General features: G+C 52.9%; 1 protein-coding gene across 3 annotated transcripts in view; it reads left to right on the top strand.

Moving 5' to 3' along the window:
* LOC136749700 (rab11 family-interacting protein 4A) overlaps window positions 1-22,744 on the top strand; it is a 48,435-nt gene that overhangs the window by 14,614 nt on the left and 11,077 nt on the right. For 2 of the 3 annotated variants that reach the window (XM_066704186.1, XM_066704187.1), the window contains exons 4-6: window positions 17,032-17,255; window positions 18,912-19,115; window positions 20,195-20,329. In XM_066704186.1, coding sequence (XP_066560283.1) covers window positions 17,032-17,255; window positions 18,912-19,115; window positions 20,195-20,329 — 563 coding nt within the window. Of the gene's footprint in view, window positions 1-6,993; window positions 7,308-17,031; window positions 17,256-18,911; window positions 19,116-20,194; window positions 20,330-22,744 lie in introns of those variants that run through there. The other variant, XM_066704188.1, reaches the window with a different exon arrangement.

Below are 22,744 nucleotides of genomic sequence, written 5' to 3'. Positions count from 1 at the left end.
GCAGAACCCAGTCCAGTCATTAAAAAGGCGTGAGAGGAATTTGCAGCTCTGAGAGAGATTTGCATACATTTCTCTGGTAATTAAATATTTACATGAAAGGACTGAAGTGTGTGAGTTTCCTGCAGGAATCCTCTGGAGAGAGCGGCCCCACGCCTGTCTGTTACCAAAGAGAGAGAGAGAGAGAGAGAGAGAGAGAGAGAGAGAGAGAGAGTGTGAGAGTGAGAGTGTGAGAGTGTGTGTGTTTAGGGGAGTTTAGTTTTTAATTTTGACTTTACAGTCCTGGCCTGTCCTTTCCTGCTGTTGCCCCGGCCCAGCCCAGTGCAGGTGTGTGGTCAGAAGTGGGCAGGTTGTCAAGCTGTCAAGCACTCTCACACTCCAGGGTCTGGTGCCGGCTCCTCTAGGGCTCAGGCTCTAGGCTTGCTTCCTGTTTACCTGCTGTCTGACCACAAGGGAACCGCCATTGAGGCTGGGCCGGGCCGGGCCGGGCTGTGTTGTGCTGTGTTGTGCTGTGTTGTGCTGGGCTGTGCATCTCCCTATGGCTGCAGACAAGTGTGATGTTGCTAATTGGCAGCAGGGCGCTGTAGAGAGAGCTGCTGTCAGCACTCTGGGCATCTGGATTGATGAAGTCTGGAGTGTGTGTGTGTTTGAGCGTGAGTGTGTGGCAGTGTTTGTGTGAGCAGTTTTGTTGATCAAGGGTTTGGAAAGTTCATGTGGTAAAGGCGTGCTGCCGTGTCCCTCTCTCCCTCAGCCTGTCTCTCCTCTCTCCCTCTGTTGCATCATCTCTCTCTCTCTCTCTCTCTCTCTCTCAGTCACCCCTTCTCTCCCCTCTCCCCCCCTCTCTGGCAGCCTAATTAGGTCGCTGATTGTCCTGCAATGAAAGAGGGGATGCCGTCACTTGGGCATGGTCCTCGCCAGCTGCCTCTCTGCCTCTCTCCCTCTGCCCCTCTGCCTCTCCCTCTCCCTCTCAAAAAGCTTTATTGGGATGAGATGTCTGCACACAAGTTTTGCCAAAGCAATTGGGTACATTGAAATAGAATACAATAACGTTAAAAAGCCTTACAGATAATACAAATATAGAATAAAATATCAGGTTATTTATATTTTACATATAATTTACATGATTAATGTGCTGTGTTGTTGGACATGGTTGCAGTTCTCTGGCCGTGTGGCAGGCTGTGATGTACTTTGCAGTGATCACAGCACAGTCTCTGTGCTCCCCCAGCACCACTCTGAGCCGCGTATCTGTGCTGAGCTGGGGGAAGTCAGGGCGTCTCTGACCTGTGTGTATTTGGAGCAGGTCAGGGTAAAGTGCGCCTATGTCTCTACCTCCCCAGACCCATCGGTGTCGTTAGACCCGGGCTTCCGGGGCTTAAGCCCCGGGTCTCTTAGTAATAGCCCCGGGTCTTCTGATCCAATTCAGAATTCACATTTCTGTGTGATTATATTATAGTGACGTATCCTCTGCCCAGGGTCCTGTAGCACTCCAGCTTGTTCTGCTGTTTGGTTTGTTCAGCCCAGTGCTCAATGTAGCTGCAGTGATGTGCTATAGCTGGGGGGGCTGTCTCCTGCCTCAGCTGCTCAGCAGCTTTGTGATGTCGGTGTGGCTCTGGCCGAGGGTGTCTGTGTGGGGGGTGCATTCCTGCTGCCTCAGGGCGCTGAGCTGGAGGGACTCTGGGCTGCTGTGTTTTAGGTGTAGCCAGTATGCCAGGGCTCTCTTCTGCACTGCACAGCCCAGAGGCAGGCGCCCCAGTTCGGCTTGGCAGCCATTGTTGGGGCTGCTCCTGTGCAGCTTCAGCACGTTCCTGCAGAACTCGGCGTGCAGGGCTTCTGTGGGGATCCTCTCCCATTTGTCGAAGTCGGTGCTGATACCCGGGCCCCAGACCTCACTGCTGTACGGCAGGATGGGCAAGATCATGAAGAGCTTCGTCCACAGCGGCATCGAGGGGTTCAGGTAGCTGATCCTCTTCCTGATGGTGTAGTACGCCCTGCGTGCTTTGTCAGCGAGGGTCTTGACAGCAAGGGTGAAGTTGTCTGAGGAGTTTATTAGCAGGCCCAGGTAGGTGTAGCTGGCTGTGTGCTCTGTTGTGGTGCTGTTTAGAGTGAAATTGTATTTTCTGCTTTGGATCCTGGCTTTTTTCTGGAAGATCATGATTTTAGTTTTGAGCTTCAGATACAGGCCGGGGTGCCAGATTGAGTCGAGTGCCCTTTTGAAGTTGACAAAGCAGGCAAATATCTTCCCTTTCTGCTTGCGGTGGCTGTGCTGGCCGATCAGGGAGTGCAGGGTGTAGATGTGGTCGGCGGTTTGCTGGGTGGGTAGGAAGCCGATCTGGCTGCTGTCGAGGACTCTGTGCTCCTGTATGAAGGCCAGGAGGCGGCGGTTCAGGACGCAACAGAACAGCTTCCCCAGGCTGCTGCTTAGACAGATCCCTCTGTAGTTGTCTGGGTTCAGTCTCTCTCTCTCTCTCTCTCTCTCTCTCTCTCTCTCTCTCTCTCTGTTAAGGAGAACCACACAGGGATGTTTTCCTTCCTGCTTCCCACTCACTGTGTGTTTTCATCACATCAGGCCACTTCAGAGGAGAGAGAAGATATAAAATCGTTCTTTCTCCCCCTCTCTCTCTCCTTATGGTTATATGTACTTACAGATGCTACCACCTGTGTGGCCCTTTTTTTTTTAAGCTGCGGGGGGGCCCTGCATTGCAGCATAGTACGAGCCGGTCCCTTCCGTCTCCAAGGCTACCCTCCTAGTCTGTTATGTGCCCCCTGCCTCAGGGCCTGTCTCAGCTGGGGGGGTTCTGTGTGGGGGTGAGAGGGCTGGACCGGGGGGGTGGGGGGGGTTGGGTTACAGCCACACGGTTCTTGGGGAACCGAAAACAACCACAAAAGAACTAACGAAAACAAACCCGTGTCAGCCGTGTGTCGGCTTCCGGTTGTGCAATTCACTCCATCGTCACAGAGGAGTGGGGTCGGGGGGGCGGTTGTGTAAGAGGCATTTGCGAAGAAGGCTGGTTTACCAGCAGTGTCTGCTGGAGCCATTCCTGGGAACTGGGGTGTTGCTTTAGTTTTGCTCTGCTCATTAGGAGCAATAAAGGGTATTAATGAGTACCAACTGCTTGATTGATGTATTGACTGATGGATGGATGGATTGATTGATTAATTGATGGATGGATACAGGTCCATCAGGTGGTGAGGATGGCTGTCAGAGATGGGCTGGGCTGTGACTGATAGCTGGGGAGAAGATTGTTCCCCATTCATTTCCAGATCCTCATGCATCCCACATAATGCACTCAGGGGGTTTCAAGAACAGGGTTCAGTGTGTCCACTTTGACGGGCAGAGGAAGTGACGGGGTCAGAGGTCAACCAGACTTTAAAGAAACCCAACACCTCCACTTTTCCAGTTTTTCTTGAAATGTATGCAGTTTAATGTCTCAATGTACTCTGAAATTAAAGCATAAAACAAATAAACAATTGGAGATAAAAAATAAATCATGGAATCGTTTTGTTTAACAAAATGTAACCCCTTAAGCTGACAAACCCCTCTGATACCCTAAAAAGGGCACCAAATCCATGTGTCCCTCTTTAATCCCATGTGTACTCTTCCATGTTGTGTTGTTTGCCAAGTGTTTGGTATCCCATGAAAGCTGAAAGTAGGATTTATATTTTGGCCCCTTTGAAGATGATGCTGTGAACCACAGACACCTGCTCTGTGGACCCCAGTGGCTCCCTCAATCCTTCTCCCCCAGACCTCTCTCTCCACTCTCTCACACTCTACTCACCCCCTCCCCCAAGGCTGTCCAGCTCCAGCCAGCTCCCCCACACTTCTGCTTCTGAGAGGAAGAAGAAAGGAGAAGTGCCTGTGTGCGCCATTGTCAGGTAGTTCCCATGAAACCTCACTGACTTCTGCTGACTCTGTGCTGTGGCCTTCACCCAGACCAGCTCCCGCCCCCCTGCCTCCCACAAAGAGAGTCAGTGTGGGGCAAAGACCATGATGATAATAATAATAATAATAATATCAATAAAGACAGGGCTCTGCTGTAGTCGTCCCCCTGGGTGTTGGAGTGGCAGTATCGGGGGGGGGGACAGGCAGGACGGGCTCATGCATTTTTCATGGTGGCTCGAGAGTCTCCCCTCCTTGCTTGTGCCTCCATTGTCCCGGGCAGAGCAGCCCAGCCCGGCCCCCGGCATCACCACAGCTTCATCATGGACTAATTTATTCATGTTGTATTAAGGCGGGGGATCGTGAAAAAAGCCATGTGGCTATTCCCCTTTCAGCACAGGTACATGGGGCAGCATAGGGGGAGTACAGGCAGACCTGTGCTTTTAGGGGTTTCTGCTTTTTTATGTGAAAAAAGATGGTTAGATTGAATGACAGATAAACGATAGGGGGATCTTTGCAGCAAAAAAACAGAAGCAGAAATGCTGTCGTTGTGTGGAGCCGGTGCGGGGGGCTGGGGCGGGGTGGGGCTTTTTCGCTGGCATATTTCTGCTCAGTTCCAAGAATCTCCCATCAATCGCACCATTGTCTGGCCACTCCCTGTGCCACACTTCCCTCGCTGAGACGGTTTCACCGGATCTGGAGTGAGAGTGGAAAAGGCCAAATGGGGCCGAAACTGAAGCACAGGCCTGAAGGTCGTTTGTCGGCCCCCATACTCCCCTCACCGCTGTAGCACACCACACCAGCTTTCCGGTGAGGCGGCGAGCAGGCTTTTAATTGGAATGTGTTCAGTCGGGAATAACGTCACTGTGGGAATCTTCATGGGCGTGACTCTGATTTGCCTTCAGCCCGACACAGGGAGACCACAGCTTTGGGAAAAATGCTGTTGGTTTCTTAGCAGTAGCCCTCCCTCTCTCCCTCTCCCTCTCCACTCCAGCGCAGGGAGATGAGTGCAGTACACGAAGAGCTCTCCTTCCCTCGTTCCCTGTCCCCCCTGCGAGCCCCCGGGTGGCCGCGGCTCTGCCAGGGCCTGTCCCCACGCTGGGCTCGGCGGTGCTAATTGGTATTCATGGAGCCAATCAGACAGACTCGGCGCCGCGCCGCCACTGCAGCAAATCGTAGAACGAGACCTGCTGCTGGAACTGAGCTGGGGCTTTCAACGATCGGCTTAATACGCGTGTATTTCAGTACCTGCTGTTTGTCTTTATTTGGTTATATTTGTGTGTGTGTGTGTGTGTGTCTCTCTCTCTGTTGTGTAGTGGGGGCTGGCAGGGTGAGAACCCAAATTTTCTTCCCGCTGGAATTTGCCGTAACTTGGCAGCAGTTGTGCAGCACGGCAGCCACTGAGCGAGGCCAGGGGGGCGCTGGAGGCAGGGCTGAGTGTGAGAGTGTCTGCAAGAGTGTGTGTGTGTTGAAGGGGGGGTGGGTCAGTGTATTGCTGTGGGAAAACCTATTTATTTATTTATTTATTTATTTATTTATATCATTACTTCCCACAACAAAAACAAACGTCCCCATCTTGATCGACTTCAACACAATGAATCGGCGGGGGAGGGGGGGTTACACTGGGAATTCCCAAAGCCCTGACCTCTGACCTCCATGACTGACCCCCTACCCCCGAGACATTCCTCCTGCCCTGTCAGACATACCCCTATCCCCCCCCGACCTCCAGCTGTTAGAAGCCCTGCTGGGAGGTCACTAACTCCCACAATCCCCTGCTCTCCCCCGGGCTGCTCTGGTCTTCAGCTCGTTCCTCTCAGGCGGAGAGGGATTACACAGTGTGGGGGGGGCGGGGAAGAGAATAGCCACAGTGTGTGAGAGAGCGGCTGCAATTTGAATTTGCATTGTCTGTTGACTGAGGTCCCGGGGGATCTTGTGGCAGGAATGTCCTCGGTGGGCAGCGCCGGCTCAGTTTTCACCGTGGTCGTTCAGCCAGAAGCACCACAGGTGAAAGGAAAGTGTACAAAATGTCAGACAACGGTGTGATATGGTCACAGTCAGAGTGTTTAGCCCCTGGTGCGCCCTTGTTACTCCGGGGTTCAACGGCATCAGTTTCCCCTCCATAAAAGCATCCCCGTACAGACATTCCTGATGACCCCCCCCGGAGCCGGTGGTGTTGTTGTCCAACCTGGGGGAATCAAAACATGCAAGCGGAGTAATAAATCCAATATTACAACTCTAATGAATTAAATAAGTGGGTTGAGTGAGTGTGTGTGTGTGCATGTCTCTGTGTGTGTGTTTGTGTTTGTATCTGAGTGTGCATGAGAGAGTGTGTGTGTGTGTGTGTTTGTGGGTGAGTCTGTGTGGTAGATGTGAGTCAGACTGCGCCCTGTGTTGTGCGACGACCTGTAAAACTGCAGAGACTGTAGTAAAGTTGCAAAATCGTTGTTATTTATTATTTTCTGTACTTATACATTTTAAAGTGACATCCTTTACCTGAAATACGGCAGCGAACACATTGTGATTCATGATGACACGTCATTTCCCAACGAGGGGAGACGCTACGAGTCACAACGGAGACCCAGCCTGAGGATTTGCATTTAGTGATTTATTCATTGCACAATCAGTTTTGGTGCATTTTTCCCACATGAAGCAGTGCAGGGTTGGGGGGGGGGGAGCAGGTTCAGAGGATGCTGTTGTTGCTGTGGGAGGAGGGGGGCCTGGGACAGGTGATACTGGGATCACTGCCCACTCTGGTCTCACTGGGTGGGCTGAGTCTCACTGGAGACAGGGAGCTAACCTGTCCAGGGCTTTTGTGATGCAGAGTGTGTGTCTGTGAGTATTTGTGAGTGTGTTGGGAGGGTTGCAAGGTGAGCAGCCCTTGGGGGGGAGGTCTCTGTGCTGCTCACCTGTAGAGAAGGGGAGGAGAGAGCAGAGGGTAGGGGAGGGGAGAGGGCGGCCGTGAAGTCCTGATCTACACTCTCACTCACACTCGAGTGATGTCATCAGGAGAGAGGCGGCTCAGCTGAACACAGTCACCTAGCAACAGCCAGGAGAGAGAGAGAGAGAGAGAGAGAGAGAGAGAGAGAGAGAGAGAGGGGAGGGGGGGCTGTTGTAGGAGTGGCTTTCTTAACAACTGTTGCAAGAGCTCTGGTCTGTGAGAGCGTGGTGTGTGTGTGTGAGAGAGAGAGAGACAGAGAGAGAGGCACAGCGAGTGTGCTCCGTGTGGCGTGAACGACAGGACAGGCGTGTGGTTCCTCTCCTCTGCGTGGATTACACACACACAGACTGGCTGAGCGATTGCCGGTCTCCTCTCTCGCTCCCACTCCCACTCGCACGGTGAGCCCGGGGGCGGTGCGGCGTCTCGTGGGAACGCTGGATGTCTTCCTCGCATGCTGCGCTGACCGCGGGAGCTGGGAGCAGCGGGGACGGCGAGGTAAGCAGTCGAGCGAGAGGCTGAGGGCAGAGACGGTGCTGCCGAGCCTCCCCTCGGCTCGGTCCTCACGGCCCATTGTTCAGCTCAGCTGGTGTGTCTGCCCCTCTCTCTCTCTCTCCTGCTCTCTCTCTCTCTCTCTCTCTCTCTCTCTCTCCTTTTCTTTCATTGTCTCTTAAATTCCTGTCACTTTTTTGTTCTGTCTTTCAGTCTCTCTTTTCTCCCTCTCTCCGTGCCGGGCTCTTGGCTGCCTCTCCGCAGTGTTGGCCGTGAGCTGTTGGCCACGCTGTCTGTGTTCATCAGCACCCCGGTGACACTGATGGCTTTAATGAGTCGCGGGGAGGGCACTGGTGTCCGCAGTGGCTGGACTGGCTCAGCGCTCTCTCTTTCGTCAGGGCAAAGAGGAAGTAGAGGCACAGCTAGACCTGACACACAGTGTGTGGTCCGTGGTGGCCAGTGGCAGTGCCAGGTGATGTTGGAGCAGTAGAGGAGAAGTGACAGTGTTGACAGTTGAGCCGCACACTGGGCCGGTACCTGTGGTAAACGTAATGGACCGGGCCGGGCCGTTACCTGAACACTGTGTTTACGATGGGAGCAAATAAGGGGCTCTTAACGGGGTAGGTGCGTAGGGCCACAGCAGCCGAAGCAGGAAACTCTGGGCTGGCGATGTGTCGCTGTGATAAGAGTGCGTCAGTGTTATTTCTGTTACATATCACAGTATCACAGGCTTCTCATGGAGCGCAGCAGGTTCAATAAATTGTGTGTGTGTGTGTTTGTTAAAAATGGTTTGGCACGGGGAGGAATAACTGCATTACCCATTTTAGCCAGGATAAGTGGCTTGTAATCTGTTATAAGTAACAGGGTAGTTTCATTCAAACTCACATCAGGACTGCCCACTCTCTCCCTCTCTCTCTCTCTCTCTCACTCCCACTCTCTCCCTCTCCCCCTGCTAGGTGCACTGCCAGCAGCGAGAATAGCAGGGTAGTGCTGAGTGTGAGATCGCTCCTCTCCTCTCTCTCTCTCTCGCTCTCGTTTCACTCAAGAAAAAGATAATAATAACAAGGGAGAGACAGGGTAGTAAGGAAGCGGGTCGTTGTCAGCAGAGAGAGGCGTGATCTCTCTCTCTCTCTCTCTCTCTCTCTCTCTGGGGTCAGTGAAGCCAGGGCTAGTAGACTGATCACCTGCCTGAGCTCCCTCTGAGATCTGAACGAGCAGCCTGATTAAATACAACAAACACACACACACCGACAGAGCCAGTGAAGGAATACACACAAAAAGATCATCTTGTCTGGATGACGATACTGCTCCACTCTCCCACGCCGCAGCTGCCCACTCCCCCCATCCAGTGGCCATCACCTCGGCTTCGTTTCCCAGTGCTTTTGTTGGGTTTCACCGGGGAATAATCTTGTTGCAAGTTAAGTATAAATTTAGACGCCCTTGTGCGCTGGTGCCATGGGAGCTTATCCGTGGGTGTCGTCACGTGTGTGGCAGGGTGTTGGGCTCGGAGTCAGTCAGCGCAGTGCCTGTCTGAGGGGACGGGAACGGGAACTTGGTGGGGGGGGCACACAGCAGGGGGTGCCCTGAGAGAGCGAGGGAGAGAGAAAGGGAGAGGGAGATGTAGAGGGAGAGAGAGAGAGCAGGAAGCAGGGTTTAAGAGTGTGTCTCAATTTCTCCTGAGTGTCCTGCGCTGATCCAGCAAAGTCGTCTAATTGCTGGACTAATTGCTCCCTCTCACACACACTCCTTTATATGCAGGTTCATTTGCATAAATAATTTTGTCCTCAGTGCGTTTGTTGTTGTTTTGCTGGTTCTCTTGTGTTGTTGAGGGTTTTCTCAATTGAAAACAAGGTTCTCCTGTGCGAAGGTCAGAGCAGGACACAGCCCGGCTCGGTCAGCTCTGGAGCCTCTGTTGTGTGTGTTCTGGTGCATCTGCTCCTGGGCTCGCAGTGCTGCTGGCCGGTTACACAAGGACAGGCACATTAGGGAGGTGCCGGCTCTGTCCAGTCCACCCAGCCCGCAGTCTGAGCTGTGAGCGCTGGGAAAGTGTAGGGGAAGCGCTGTGTTGCCGAAGTTGCAGTTCCCTGTATTTTGCAGTGGCCTCTGTGCTGCTATTGCAGTCAGTTCTGGAGAAATATAAATAAATTGATAAACTTGTCTTGGGAAGAATGGCAAATGGACTTGGGAGCAGAACGCTGGAGTAACCGGAAGTCCGTCCCAGATCTTATCGCCAGCATGGTCTGCCGTGTTTGCTCTGGTTGTTTGCTCGCCTGACTGCGGTACACACTGAGCAGCGTGTGTGTTGTTGTGATAACGCCCCACAGGCCTGAGCGGCGGGGCCCATGCGCAGGGGGCTGAATTACCAGTGTGGTCAGTGTCGGCGTGTGTGGTCAGTGTCTGCCCTCTTGGGTGAGACCGCAGTGGACGTGGCAGCGCAGGTTGGGGCTCCAGACTTGTGTCCAGTGGACTGTGGGTTCAAATCCCAATTTAGATACTGCTGCTGTAAACAGTTACACTCAAATAAAAACATAACTATTAATGGACGCCTTGAGAGACGCAGGATCAGCCTGATGATGATGATAATAAGTGTTGATGGATCTCCTCTCCAGGGCAGAAGACAGAGCAGGGAGTGAGTTACAGGCTGAGTGAGGTGTCCACTCGGCACCGCCTGGCCCCAGTGCCTCGGTATCACTCAGGACTGACATGCCATCTGGATCAGGGCAGGGTGCGCCTCTCTCGCTACCCCCATGCAGCTGTCTCTGCCGCATTGTCCAGAGGGGCTGGGATCGACACCTGTCTCTTCAGACATTCAGACACATTCTCCTCCTCCTCCTCCTCCTCCTCAGATAGAGGAGTAAAGTGTGGAGGCTGTGTCTCTCGGCCCAGAGAGCAGAACGCTGAGTAGAGACAGAGCTGTCCTGTAACACAGCGTCCGTCTCCCTCTGTCCCGGTGTTGGGTCGGCCGGTGGTCCTCCTTCACTTTGAGAGACGCTTCCTAGTCGAATCCGAGCCCCCCCCCCCCCACTTCGCCCTGCGTTACACATTGACCTGTCTGCAGCATGTGGAGACACCTCTGGGTTTGTTTACAGGCTTGATCAATCCCCTCGCTGCTGTTTTGCAGGCTCTGGGTGTCGGTACAAGAGCTCGGCACATAAACAGATAGATAAATAAAAATCGACTGAGACGCTGTCAAGAAAACTCCATCGTGAGATGAATAGCCTGCCTAGATACTTAAAGACAACAGTAATGGCAACAGCCACACACAACGGCCTGCTCTCTCCCTGCTGAAGGCCTGTGCCCTTGAACCCGAGCTGAGCGGCGAGACGGGACGAGGGTCGCAGGAGAGAGACAGCACGGGGTGGGGGGTCCTTTCCATTGTTTACCAAACTCTGGAGTGCTGTGGGGAGGACTGGTCATACTGGTTACGTGGCTGGGGGCCAACTTCCCAGCAGGATCTAATCGGCTACAAGAACACACAAGCAGGGGGGGAGTTGCTGTAGTGACTCTGAGGGAGGCGGCGCAGGTGTGTGTGTGTGTGTGTGTGTGCGTATGTGTGCGTGTACGTCTCTGGGCTTATTGTTATGGAGACAAGGGAGATGCTGTCACCCTGTGTCACCTTGGCTTCACAAAGTGCGTCTCCCTCACCTCTGTCACCCTGGGGACCTCCACCCTGTCTTTTAAAAGATGTTACTTTTATTTTTAACAGCTGCTCACGTTTAAAAAAATATCTTGCAGCCCTGGCAGCAGCAGCACAGTCTGGGTAAAGACAGTCTCCTACAGTCTCCTGTCGGTGATCTCAGCCCAGTTCCTGGTGTCACCTGTGCTCCGCCCACTGGGCAGACACTGCGGTCCTGAGACGGCACCACAGAGACCTGAGAACAACAGCAGTGTAACACACTGACAGTTGCCACCCACTGCCCAGAATGACTCCCATGAGCAATCCTAAGCTTGGCAGCTGGATACGGTGTCTGTGTTTTAAATGACTGTCACCAGGTGGGGGGGTTGCCTTCTTGTGCACCAGTGGGACTTGGAGTGGCAGTGACTTCTTCTGTCTTGTTGGGAAGGAGGGTTCGGCATTGGGCGATGCGAAAAATGTTCCTCTCGGAGAGAGAGAGAGCGAGAGGGCGAGGTGCCCGCATGACCCACAGGAAAAACGGCATTGCGGAAAGCAGCAGGGCTAATCGAATAGTGTGTCCATGAGTTCATGATCTCAGACAACAGTCCCGACAGTTTGGTCACTTCGCACTGATTTACAGCTGATTGTAGGAATGGGAAAAGAAGAACAAAAGGGAAAGAACAAAGATTCAGATTGAGGACTGGGGGCGGAGTTGACTCTCCGGCTCGCATTACCACAGTGTCACGTTACTGCCTTGGCCTGGGCGCCCCTGTCTGTGAACTGTGTGTAGCAGCGGCTTGGCAGTGTATGTCATCAGTGTGTGTGTATGTGTGTATGTATGCTGCCAGGACGTTGCACAATGCCAGCGAAAAGAAGAAGGAGAGACAGAAGACTTCAGAAGGGGAAGCAGAAGTTAACAGTGTGTGTATGTTTGATAGTGTGTGTGTTGTTGTAACCCTACACTCAGCTGTAAGACCGCAGCTCTGTGTGTTAATAATGTTCGGCCCACACAGCTCAGCAGAGGCACTAATTTCTGTGCTTGTAAACTGGCGTATTTATTATTCATGGTAACCAGGAGGCTCGTGTTGAAGCGAGCCAGCTCCGGGAGGTGGGGGGATTGCGGAGCAGGCTGGGGCCACTCATCACACAGACAGGACAGTCTGACACGGCTCGGCCCCCGGGGGCTGCAGGGAGCCTGGGGCACTGCGGAAGGGCGGACAGCGGCCCTGTGTCTGTGATCAGGCGCTCAGCGCTCGTCACGTGGCCTACTGGGAGTCCAGAGAGAAGGCCCACCCGTGGTGTTGTGTGTGAATCGGTTCAGCGGTTTTACCCCTGGTCACCCCATGACCTGCCCTGCCCTGCACCCTGCCCTGCGCTCTTGCTGCTGCTGCGCAGTTTGTGTCCTCCTTCCTGTGTACACGGTCCTGTTGCTCTCTGTGCCTCGCAGCAATTTGCCTTTGACTTCCCACACTGCACTGAGAGCTTCCTCGTGCAGCTGGCTGTGGGTGACTCGGGTTTTGGGGGAAATGCAGGTTGGGAATGTGTTGTTTCGTGTTTTGTGTTTCTGGCCCGGCCTGCGCTGGTTTTTAAATAATAAATGGGAATAGTGAGCCTCTCCAGGGAGCTGTGCTAGATCTGTGATTTGAGGAGAATATAAATTGGAGTTTAAAAAGAAAGACTGCTGATTATAAAGGAGAGCGAGAGATAATGTGGCTCACTGGAGCCAAGGATGGGCTGCTGTGTGACAGAGCTGCCCCCTTGCCCCCTCGCTCCCCTCACTACCCTTTTGCCCCAGGCTGCGGGTCTGAGCCGCACCCTCCCCAAGCTCCCTCCCGGCCACGGTGGCTTTGGCTGATCTGCGAGACGATCGATGGGGGAACAGGAGCTGTCACAATGAAGTGAGCAGCAGGAGTACAGCCAATTACCCCACCCCCCCCAGCTTCCTGCAAGGCTGCTAAATGTTTTATTAAATACCAATTAGCCCCGTGCAGCCTGGCAGACCGCAGAGAGAGAGCCTGAATGAACAGGGGATGAAAAATTAGTTAATTTGTTTGTTTGTTTGTTTATCGGGTTGACGCCTTCATCCTGGAAGTTCACAAGCAAATACAGGAAGGCACTCACTCACTCACTCTTATTTTCCGTTATTTTTTTATTTTGGTGGGGCTCTGACTCAGTGATTCAATGCCGCAGCTGACCACAGCACAGCGACGGTCTGTTCAACACACAGAGGGTGTAACGCTAGGCGATACTGTAACCCTTGGCATCAACCACCAACAAACCACGCTACAGGTGGCCTTGAGCGAGGCACTGTACCCAGAATGCTCCAGTGCAAACCCATCTTTGTAAATGGGTAATTGTGTGTAAAAATAATGAGATGTATTGTAACAATTGTATGTTAAGAAATATAATAAGAATTACATTTGTGTATCATTTAAGAGACAGATAGTTTTGTAGCCAAATTATAATCATTTGTAGTTTGTTGTGGTTGCCGCTGTCCTGCCCTGCTGTGTGATGTGGGCCAGTGGGATCGAGTGTCTCTGGGGAGGCTGCAGTCTCAGATCCGGCCCCGCTGTCAGACGCCAGTGTGAATGGCTCGCGGCTCGGGCAGAACCGGATCCGAGCTGCTGCTGTCATGCTCAGTCCTGTCGTTAAGGCGAAGGTAGAAAAACCAGTATTGCGTAACACGCCCCAGTTTCTGGCAAACACACCCAAAATCCCACCGGTTTCTCAAGAACAGGCACTGGAGAGCAGAGACGCCTGCTGGATTGTGTCCAGAACAAGGAGCAGGTGTGGATAATACAGGTGCAAAACAACCGAACCAAACCAAACCCCATGCTTCCCTGTGGTACCTGTTGTTGTGTTTGTAATCTGCAGGCACTTTGTTTGTTTAGCATCAATGCAAGGAAAGAGACTATTTTAAGGCAGTTCAGTCCCAGGGGGGTGGGGGGTCCATCCTGTCTGTAGTGGGGGCTGCTCTCTGCTCTGGGGCGGCCTTGGCACCGGTGACTCCTCTGCAGGCGCAGCCGCCTGGCCCTCGTTTGACATCGATGGCACCCTGTAATTCACCGGATCAATGGCGCCGGATCATTACAGACTGTGCTGCGAACCTTCAAAGGCTGCTGTTTTTAGAAGCAGACGCCACACGACTGACAGACAGATGGGAGCAGGGAAAGTCTCTGGGGATGTTGGTAGTGCAGCCGTGAGGGGTGTGAGGGGTGTGCTTTGGGCCTTGGTGTGACCCTGAGCCCGAACCACACAGAGGTGTTATCAGTTGCATGGCGCATAGACGGACTGGCCATGGCAATTCTGGCAAATGCCAGAAGGGCCGGACCATTTTTTAGTTTGGTGGGCCACTATAGTACCGTATAGGCCATTAGTTCCGTGAGGACCGCAATTCGCCGGCATCCCCTTCCCCTCCCCCAGACCGTATTTCACCAGCAGGTGCCCCCCATGCGTCCAGGACCGTTTTTTGGTCCCAGTCCGCCCCTGACATGGTGTGTGGTATGTGCCTCCGTGCTATGCACCCATCTGAGAGTCTGCTTGCTGTCGTGGAAACGTGTACTGAGACAGATCTGTATCTCTCTGTGTCCATCTCTCTATTTTCATTATTAAAGAAATGTTCCTGTTTGATGTCTGGTGGCACAACAGCTCTGTCTTCAGGTCTAATTTAAGAACACAGAGGCGTTTTTTTACAGGAAGGAGATCAACTTTGAGAGACTAAAAATACAAACATCACAGTATCTATCTGTCTGTCTTTCTATATATATATATAGAAAGACTATCTGTATAAACCCTGCCGTAGTGTTGGAAGACAGGTCCTCTATATTGCTGCAGTCAGTGAGAGACTATTTCACATCCTTGGCTCGGCGTCACTGGTGTTCACTCCAGAGCCGCCCGCCGCATTGTCAGTCAGACAGGTTTTGTTTATTCTCATTTCTATTCGTGGGCCTTGACTAACCGCAGCCACGGGCGTGAGTCTCGAAACCTGTTATTTCTGTACATCATTTTTGTTTGTTTTCGTCAGCTCCTTCAGTGATGCAATCAGCTCGTGCTGCTGAGAGCTCTGGGTGAGCCCATGTCTCCACGTGTACACATCTCCTGCTTGTGTTCACTGCATTGTCCAGACGGGGCTGGCGAAGAGTGACGGACACATTAGTGCCATGCCGTCCGTCCGTCCATCTCTCTCTCTCTTTCTCTCTGTGGTGTCGCTCGTCCCCTGGTAATGCAGTGAGGAGGTGGACTCCGTGGTTGAATTGCACAGTGTGGTCAGTGGACTGTTGGGGCTCTAATAAAGCCAATTAGGGAACCAGTTTTGCAATAGTATGTGAAGCGTCATATTGTGAGATGAACACGTAAAAATTCAGACTGACCGTTGATCAGAAGTGCTCTTCGGTCCACAAGAGTCAGCTGGTGACTCGGACATGTGATGGGCATTTCCTGCCACCTGTCCGGCCTGCACTGTGCGGTCAGACCACCACTGAAGGAGGTCTGGGATAATGCAGTGATTCTGTCGGTCAAAAACAGGAGAAAGGTCTGGGTGTCCAGTGCAACACAGATGAAATCACCTAGTGCAGTACAGTAAAGGCATGGGCAGTACAGTAAAGTACAGTACAGATACACAATGCAGTACAAACACACAGTATAGTACAGACACAGTACAGGACAGACACACCCACTATACAGGACAGTACAGGACACTCACACACACTACAGTACAGACTCACATAGTGCAGTACGGACACACACACAGTACAGCACAGCCAGAGACCGTGTTAAACTGCAGTACACAAACACAGCGCACACCCGAATCTCAATGCGAATGAAAGTGCAACACTAAAGCACAGGATGAGAGTACGGCTGCTCCCCCCATCCTCATGAGTGAGAAGGGCCCGGTGTCAGAGCTGGGGGGCTGAAGCGGAGTGGGGCTGACCCCTGGCTGGGTGGTTTGGGCCTGAGCTGTGTCTAGAATACTAAGCAGGCCTCTGTACCAATCCTGGAATCCTTCAGTGCCCCCCCCCGATCACCGCGCTTACATCTCAACTGCCCCCCCACTGCTCAATAGACCCTGCAGCCGGCCAGGGGGCGGGACCAGCACCACTTCCCTTTTTTCATCGCTGAAGAATAGGACAGGGTCTCGCTGCCCAGGGCCTGACGCTGGGCTGTACTGAGTTGTGTTTGTGGTAGAGAGAGAGAGTGAGAGAAAGAGAAAGAGAGAGGAGACTTTGCACTGAGGTGACCAGGTTTGCATGACTGACGCAGAGAGACGTAGATATTTGCACAGGAATGGATTTTCCTTCTCTTGCCACTGAGAGGTTTTGCATCAGCATTCCTGGTCTCCCCGTCGGCCCCAGGGGAGCTCGGCTGGCTGCAGTCTCCACGAGAGTGTATGTGATGGGCAGTGGTCAGAGCCAGTGCTGCTCATAGGCCAGGGGTATACGGGGGTACGCCCACACTACAGTGCTTGAGCGAGACTGTGTGCATGTGTGTACGAGCTCCACATGACAGTAGTGCGGGAGCTGTGTGCATGTGGGAAGGGTCTGGGGCATCTGAAATGTGCTCTGCCCCCCCAGCCAATAAGATATTCCCTCTTAACTTCAGATGAAAGGGAAGAGAAACTCTGCCCACAGAAAAAGTTGAAGTAAACCGTTTGTTTTGTTTCCCCCCCCCCCCCCGGGATCCACCAGTCACTGATGCAGCTTCCTACACAATCAGCTTCTCCTGATCCATGTCAGCATTCTGCGTTCACTCCTTGCCTGTCTGCCTGTCTGTGTACAACTCCTGGCCCCTGATCTGTCTCCACCTTCAGTCTGAATGCCCAGTACCTATGATCAGTAACGCAGTGACTGTGCTGTACCTCTGTCTCTTTGTGTCTCGGTTTCTGTTTCTGAAGTGCTGTGCATTGGCTTTATTAGATCACTTCATATTAGTATATCATATATGACTGTGGCGTTGTTATTATTATCAGTAGCAGTAGTTGTTACGCTGGCAGATGCCTTAACCCAGGGTCTTGTGCAGTTGCACACATGGTATAACACAGTGCCATCATCTAAGCAGTATGTGTGTGTGTGCAGGGAGCAGGGCAGTGCACTCACTGTATGTGTGTGTGTTTTGCAGCGCGGTGAGGAGGCACTGGGCCCGCCCATTGTGGTGTGTCCTCAGCCGTGTGCTGACTGCGAGTTGTTCCCCGATGATGATGGCATGACACTGACCCAACGCGAGGCCCACGAGTCGGACATGGACAGCGCCATCGAGAGCACGCACGGCTCCGAATTGTCCGAGGGAGGGCGACCCGAGGACAAGGAGGAGGGCCTGGGGGGGCTCTTCCTGCCTGGAGACAAGTAAGTGTGCGCCACCTCCCCGGACCTGACGGACACCCCTGTCACAGCATTTTAGTTCCCGACTCACAGGTTTGGGGTTTGGGAGAGTTTTTCTCCTCCACAGCTGATGCTGGGAGTGATTGTGTGAAAGTATGAAGGTGCCAGTCTGAGCCTCAGACAAGTGTCAGTGGAAAGTGTTATTTTTATTGCACAATTCCAGATTAGATAAAAACTGTGACCTACTTCATATTAGTCTATCATATATATACTTGCCAGTCCTGAATTACACCCCAAGTACCTATGCCTGCCCTGTGCGCTGTGGGAAAGGAAAACAAACTCCTTGACAGTTAGAGTTTCTTGAGAGTGATTATGTGTTTGAGTCTGAGTGAGTGAGTGAATGTGTGTGTGTGTGTGTTTGTGTCAGAGTGATTGTGTGAGCAAGTGAATGTGAGTGTGTGTGTGTGTGTCAGAGTGAGTGATTGAATGTGAGTGTGTGTGTGAGTGATTGATTGAGCGTAAGTGCATGTGTATCTGTGTGTGTGTTAGTGTTTGTGTCAGAGTGAGTAAGTGAATTAGTGAGTGTGTGTGTTTCTGAGTGAGTGAGTGACTGAATCTGAGTTTGTGTGTCAGTGAGTGACTGAATGTGAGTGTGTGTGTGTATCAGAGTGACTGACTGAATGTGAGAGAGTGAATGTGAAAGTATGTGTGTGTGTTTGTGTCAGAGTGAGTAAGTGAATTAGTAAGTTTGTGTGTGTTTCTGAGTGAGTGAGTGACTGAATATGAGTGTGTGTGAGAGAGTGAATGTGAAAGTGTGTGTGTGTGTGTTTGTCTGAGTGAGTGAATTAATTATTGAGTTTGTGTGTCAGAGTGAGTGAGTGACTGAGTGTGTGTGTGTGTGTGTGTGTGTGTGAGAGAGAGTGGTGCAGTACTGTTTGTTCCACAAGCCTCTCCGCCTCCGCCAGGAGAGGAGAAACTGAAAACAGACTCTTTGATGTCTCCTCGGCAACGTGCCGTGGAAACACAGATGAATAATTGAAATGGAACTCCGGTGTTCCGTCAATAACAAAGACAGCCAGCGACCCACGAGCCCGTCCGCCCCACACCGCCGTGTAACCGGACACACCCAGCACAGACGCACATTGTGCCTTTGTGCCTCTGGCTGGTTTCCGAGGCGCTCGTAATTAATTCATGCGATGCGGCTCATCGGGAAACTGGGCCAGTGTTTCTCTGGTATCATCACACCTCCCCAGAGAAAACATCGTCTCGCTGTCGTCCCACACAGAACTAATGCACACTTTTCACATCTGGCCCTTATCACGTATGGCCCTTCTGTTTTTCACTGGCCGATATTGGCCCTTTTTGTGGATTTTGACAGTATCTGGGATGTATTTCACATATTTCAGCCTGCCATGCGTACACTTATCTAAAATATGCTTATAGCTATATGGTGAGGGTAATTTCTACACTATATTTTCAGCATATAAGTGGAAATACATCCTAGTGCCGTCACAGCAGTGTGTATCTATGCTGTGCTCCAGCCCAGTCCAGTCCAGTCCAGTCCAGTCCAGTTCAGGGTGGACTTCACACTGCTGCTTCAGCGCGGTTTTGGGGTGGCTCTGCAGGGCTCTGGTGTGCTGGGGCCCCTGGCTGCGCTCTGAGCTATGGTTCTGGTTCCAGTTCTGGCCGCAGGTCCGGACAGCTGAACCCCTCGGTGACGTCGGGGCTGTCCACCCACTCCACGGCCTCCCTGGTCAGCAGCGAGGAGCAGTTTGAGGACTATGGTGAGGGCGAAGACGTGGACTGCACTCCCAGCAGCCCCTGCCCCGATGACGAGACGCGGACCAATGGCTACTCCGACCTGGGCTCCTCTGTCTCCTCCAGGTTAGCGAGCCGCCATGCTGGAGGACAGCCAGAGGGACAGAGAGAGATAGAGGGGGAGAAGAGAGGAGAGAAGGGTGGACACCAACAGACAGAGAGAGACAGACACACAGACAGAGGGAGTGAGAGACACAGAGTCAGAAGAATAGACAGAGAGAGACAGACACATACAAGCTGAGAGAGAGAAAGGCAGACAGATGGAGAGACAGACTCACACAGACAGAGAGAGAGACACAAACAGACACACACAGGTTCTGTCCTGGCTGGGTATTTACTCCCTCCACTCTGCCCTCTCCGCTCTCTTGTTCCCATGCTGTGCTGCTGTTGACCCCGTCTGCACGTTTACAGATGCTCTCTCGCTCTGCGGGGTCTCAGAGGGGAATCCTGAAATAGCATGACCTGCTTGGGCTGCTCCTGGGGGGGGCAGTGGCTGGGAAACTAATTACATGACATCCTTGTTGAGCAGCGTGTGAACATGTCTCACCCCCCCCCCCCCCGGCACGGTGACCTTGACCCTCCGAGAAACACTGGAACATCCTTCAGACAAATTAGCATTCTTCATCAACTGTGTTTTTATTTTAGTACTTTTTTTTTCTTGTCTTGTTGGCTGACTTTGCAAACCTGCTGTTCATTCGCTGTCAGATTCATTGGCAGCCCCTCCAAACAGATGAGGAATCACAGGCGCTGCAGATTGAGCTCACCAGCAGGTTGGCACAGTGTCCGGAGCATCGGTGCCGCTCAGGGCCCGGGACTGTGCCAGGCGTGCCGCTCTTGCATGTGGTGTGGGGAGCCGAGACTCACACCCTGCGCTAGACAGGTGCCCTGGGAGGTACATCCCCCCAGGTGTGTCCAGATGCTGACGGGCACAGTTGAAGACGCTCTGGGCTCGGTACCGACTTGCCTCTCCCACTGTGTGTCGCGCTGTTAATCAGGCAATATTTAAATATTAGCCTTGATAGTGAACCCTATGAGAGGCTCCCTTTGTTCCTCCTGGAGGTGTATGTATGTGAGGGGAGGGAGATAGAGGAAGTGTGAACTGATAAACTCTTGCTGAGCCATGCCTGTGTGTCGCCCCCCCGCAGCGCTGGGCAGACCCCGCGGAAGATGCGCCACCTGTACAACAGCGAGCTGCTGGATGTGTACTGCTCCCAGTGCTGCAAGAAGGTCAACCTGCTCAACGACCTGGAGGCGCGGCTCAAGAACCTGAAGGCCAACAGGTGAGGCACACCTAGACATACCTCTACGGAGCTGGGCTCACCTGAACTCTTTTATAGACACCTGGGGCCAGTTGCACAAAAGGTCTTAAATGCGTTTAAGATCATTTTGAAGGTCTTAGACTTAAATTTAAGCCCAACATAAATAGGCCTGTTGTACAAAACAAAATAAAATCAGTTTGGTCTGAAATGAAAGTCATTTGTTAAGCCTACCCTACACCAGGCTTAAATGGAGAACCCTGGAAAGGACCTTGATCTTCTCTTGCTCCTCCCGATAGAGGGCGGAGAGACTCAGTTTGACCCGGGCCACCTCCTCAGCTAGGTCGAAGCCTCTGAGCTGTAAAAGACTTTAGATGGGAATATCTCGCCCGCCTCTCACGAGCTTTCCGTTTCCCCAGCTGAATGAAGTAGCCCTTGGTTCTTTTCTTCACCATCTCCCACCACTCTATGGGAGAATCAAAAAGGTCCTTCAGGGTCCTCCACTCCTCGAGGCGTCTGCTAAAGGTCTTAATAACACGAGGGTCATCGAGCAGGGAGGTGTTGAGCTTCCAGACCCCAGGCCCCGACTCCCGTGTGCTCGGGATGAGCACCTCTGTCGTCAGGAGCCTGTGGTCTGAAAAGAAGACCGCCTCCGAAGACATGGCGGTCCTCTCCAGTGGCTTACTGAGGAGGACGAGATCTATCCTGGAGAAGGAGGAGCCAGAAGAACTCACCCAGGTGAACAAGGGGACCAGGTCCCGACCTGCGTCGCAGAGTTCAAAGTCCTCCACGAACGCAGCGAGGTCCCTGCTGGATCTATCGTTGCGGGGCTTACTCCGGTCTACATCCCTCAGAGCACAGTTGAAATCACCTGAAATGATAACTGGCAAGGTGCCGATCAGGAGCGGGCGTAGCTGAGGGAGAAAGAGGACTCTCTCTCTCTGGCTGGTGGGGGCATAGACATTGACCAGCCTCAATACAGCCCCCTTGTATTTAAAATCGAGGCTGGCCAGTCTGCCCGCCTCTATAACCTTAAATGTTTTTGCTGTTATGAAGGGGTTTTTCAGGAGTACGGCAATCCCGTCCGCTCGGGACACATTGGACCCCGACCAGAAGGATTCTCCTAGGGTCCAAGTGTCCCGGAGATCTTTATATTCTTTTTGGAACGGGATGCCGCACTCCTGCAAACAAATAATATCCGCCTTCATTCCAGCCAGAGAGTTTAAAACATCGGTCCTCTTTTTCACCTCAGCAATGCTCCTCACATTTATTGAAATAATAGTTAATGCCATAATGGCTGTGAGGGCAATTACCCGCTCCGTAACAATCATGTAAAGAAACCTTTCTCTTCCCCACTCCTCTCTTCTCCCTCACCTAGCTTAGCGCTAGCACCCATCATTTCAATCATTTGCCTCACCGCTTGATCCTCCTTGATCCTCTAGGAAGACTATGGGGGGGGCTCGGCTCCCGCCACCCGGTAAGGCTGGCAAAACTCCACTGGGCTCAGGGCCCGTGGTGCTGGAGGTTCCTTTGAGGCCGAGGCCCGACGAACAGATGGCAGGGCAGAGGCTTTATGTACAACTGGGGAGAAAACTGTGTAGACCCCGCTAGTTGTTCTTTTAACTAATGGTGGGGGAGGGGGTGGTCTCTCCCTTCCCGGCTGTCTGCCGCCGCAGGCCTCCTCCCCCAGCGCCAGTGACCTTGCCATTACTTCACTGATATCTTTCTGGGAAAGGACACTGGCGCCGACTCTCGTCTCCTGAGGACCTGCGGCTCTCCCACTACTGCCGGGAGGGCATACCTGACCCCTCCCCTGGGAGAGTCTCAGTTGTGGGGCAGGAGGAATGTTATTTCTAGGGGCCTCTCATCCACCAGGCTGCCCACTCGGGGCAGTGGAGAAGGCCCACTGCTCTCCTCTCCGGAGTCAGAGTGGGGCGTGTAGAAATTAGAGGGAGAGGTCTCTGCAGCGGGGGAGGAGCCGGCAGGGGGGGGAGAATCTGCAGAATGGATCCTTTTTTTTCATCATACCCCCCCTACCCATGCTCCTCTTCTCTGCCCTCCTCCTCTTCCCCGCTACCACTGTCCACTCTCCCTCTGCCTCCACTTCTGACCCAGAGTCAGAGAGGGAGCCTATGAGGCTCCTGAGGATTGTTTCCTCTCTACCCCCATCTTGGGGTATCACCTTTGGAGGAGCCTCCACTTGATTTTCTCTCTCTCCACCACCCCCGAGGGCCCGCGCCCTATTTGCATAGGAGGAGGGACAATTCCTGAAGAGATGCCCTCCCCCACCGCACAGGTTGCAGGCCCTCTCCTGCTTGCAGGCCCTGGTCTGATGTTCTCCGCCGCAGACCTTGCACTTGACAACAGTACAGGCTGCGGCTAAATGACCCAGGGCCCCGCAGTTCCTACATAATTTGGGCATGCCATGGTAGAAGACAA

Source organism: Amia ocellicauda, chromosome 5 (genome assembly GCF_036373705.1).
Source record: "Amia ocellicauda isolate fAmiCal2 chromosome 5, fAmiCal2.hap1, whole genome shotgun sequence".
NCBI classification, from domain to species: domain Eukaryota; kingdom Metazoa; phylum Chordata; class Actinopteri; order Amiiformes; family Amiidae; genus Amia; species Amia ocellicauda.
Note: the sequence above shows the minus strand (reverse complement) of the source record. Positions and strands in the feature narration are given on the sequence as shown.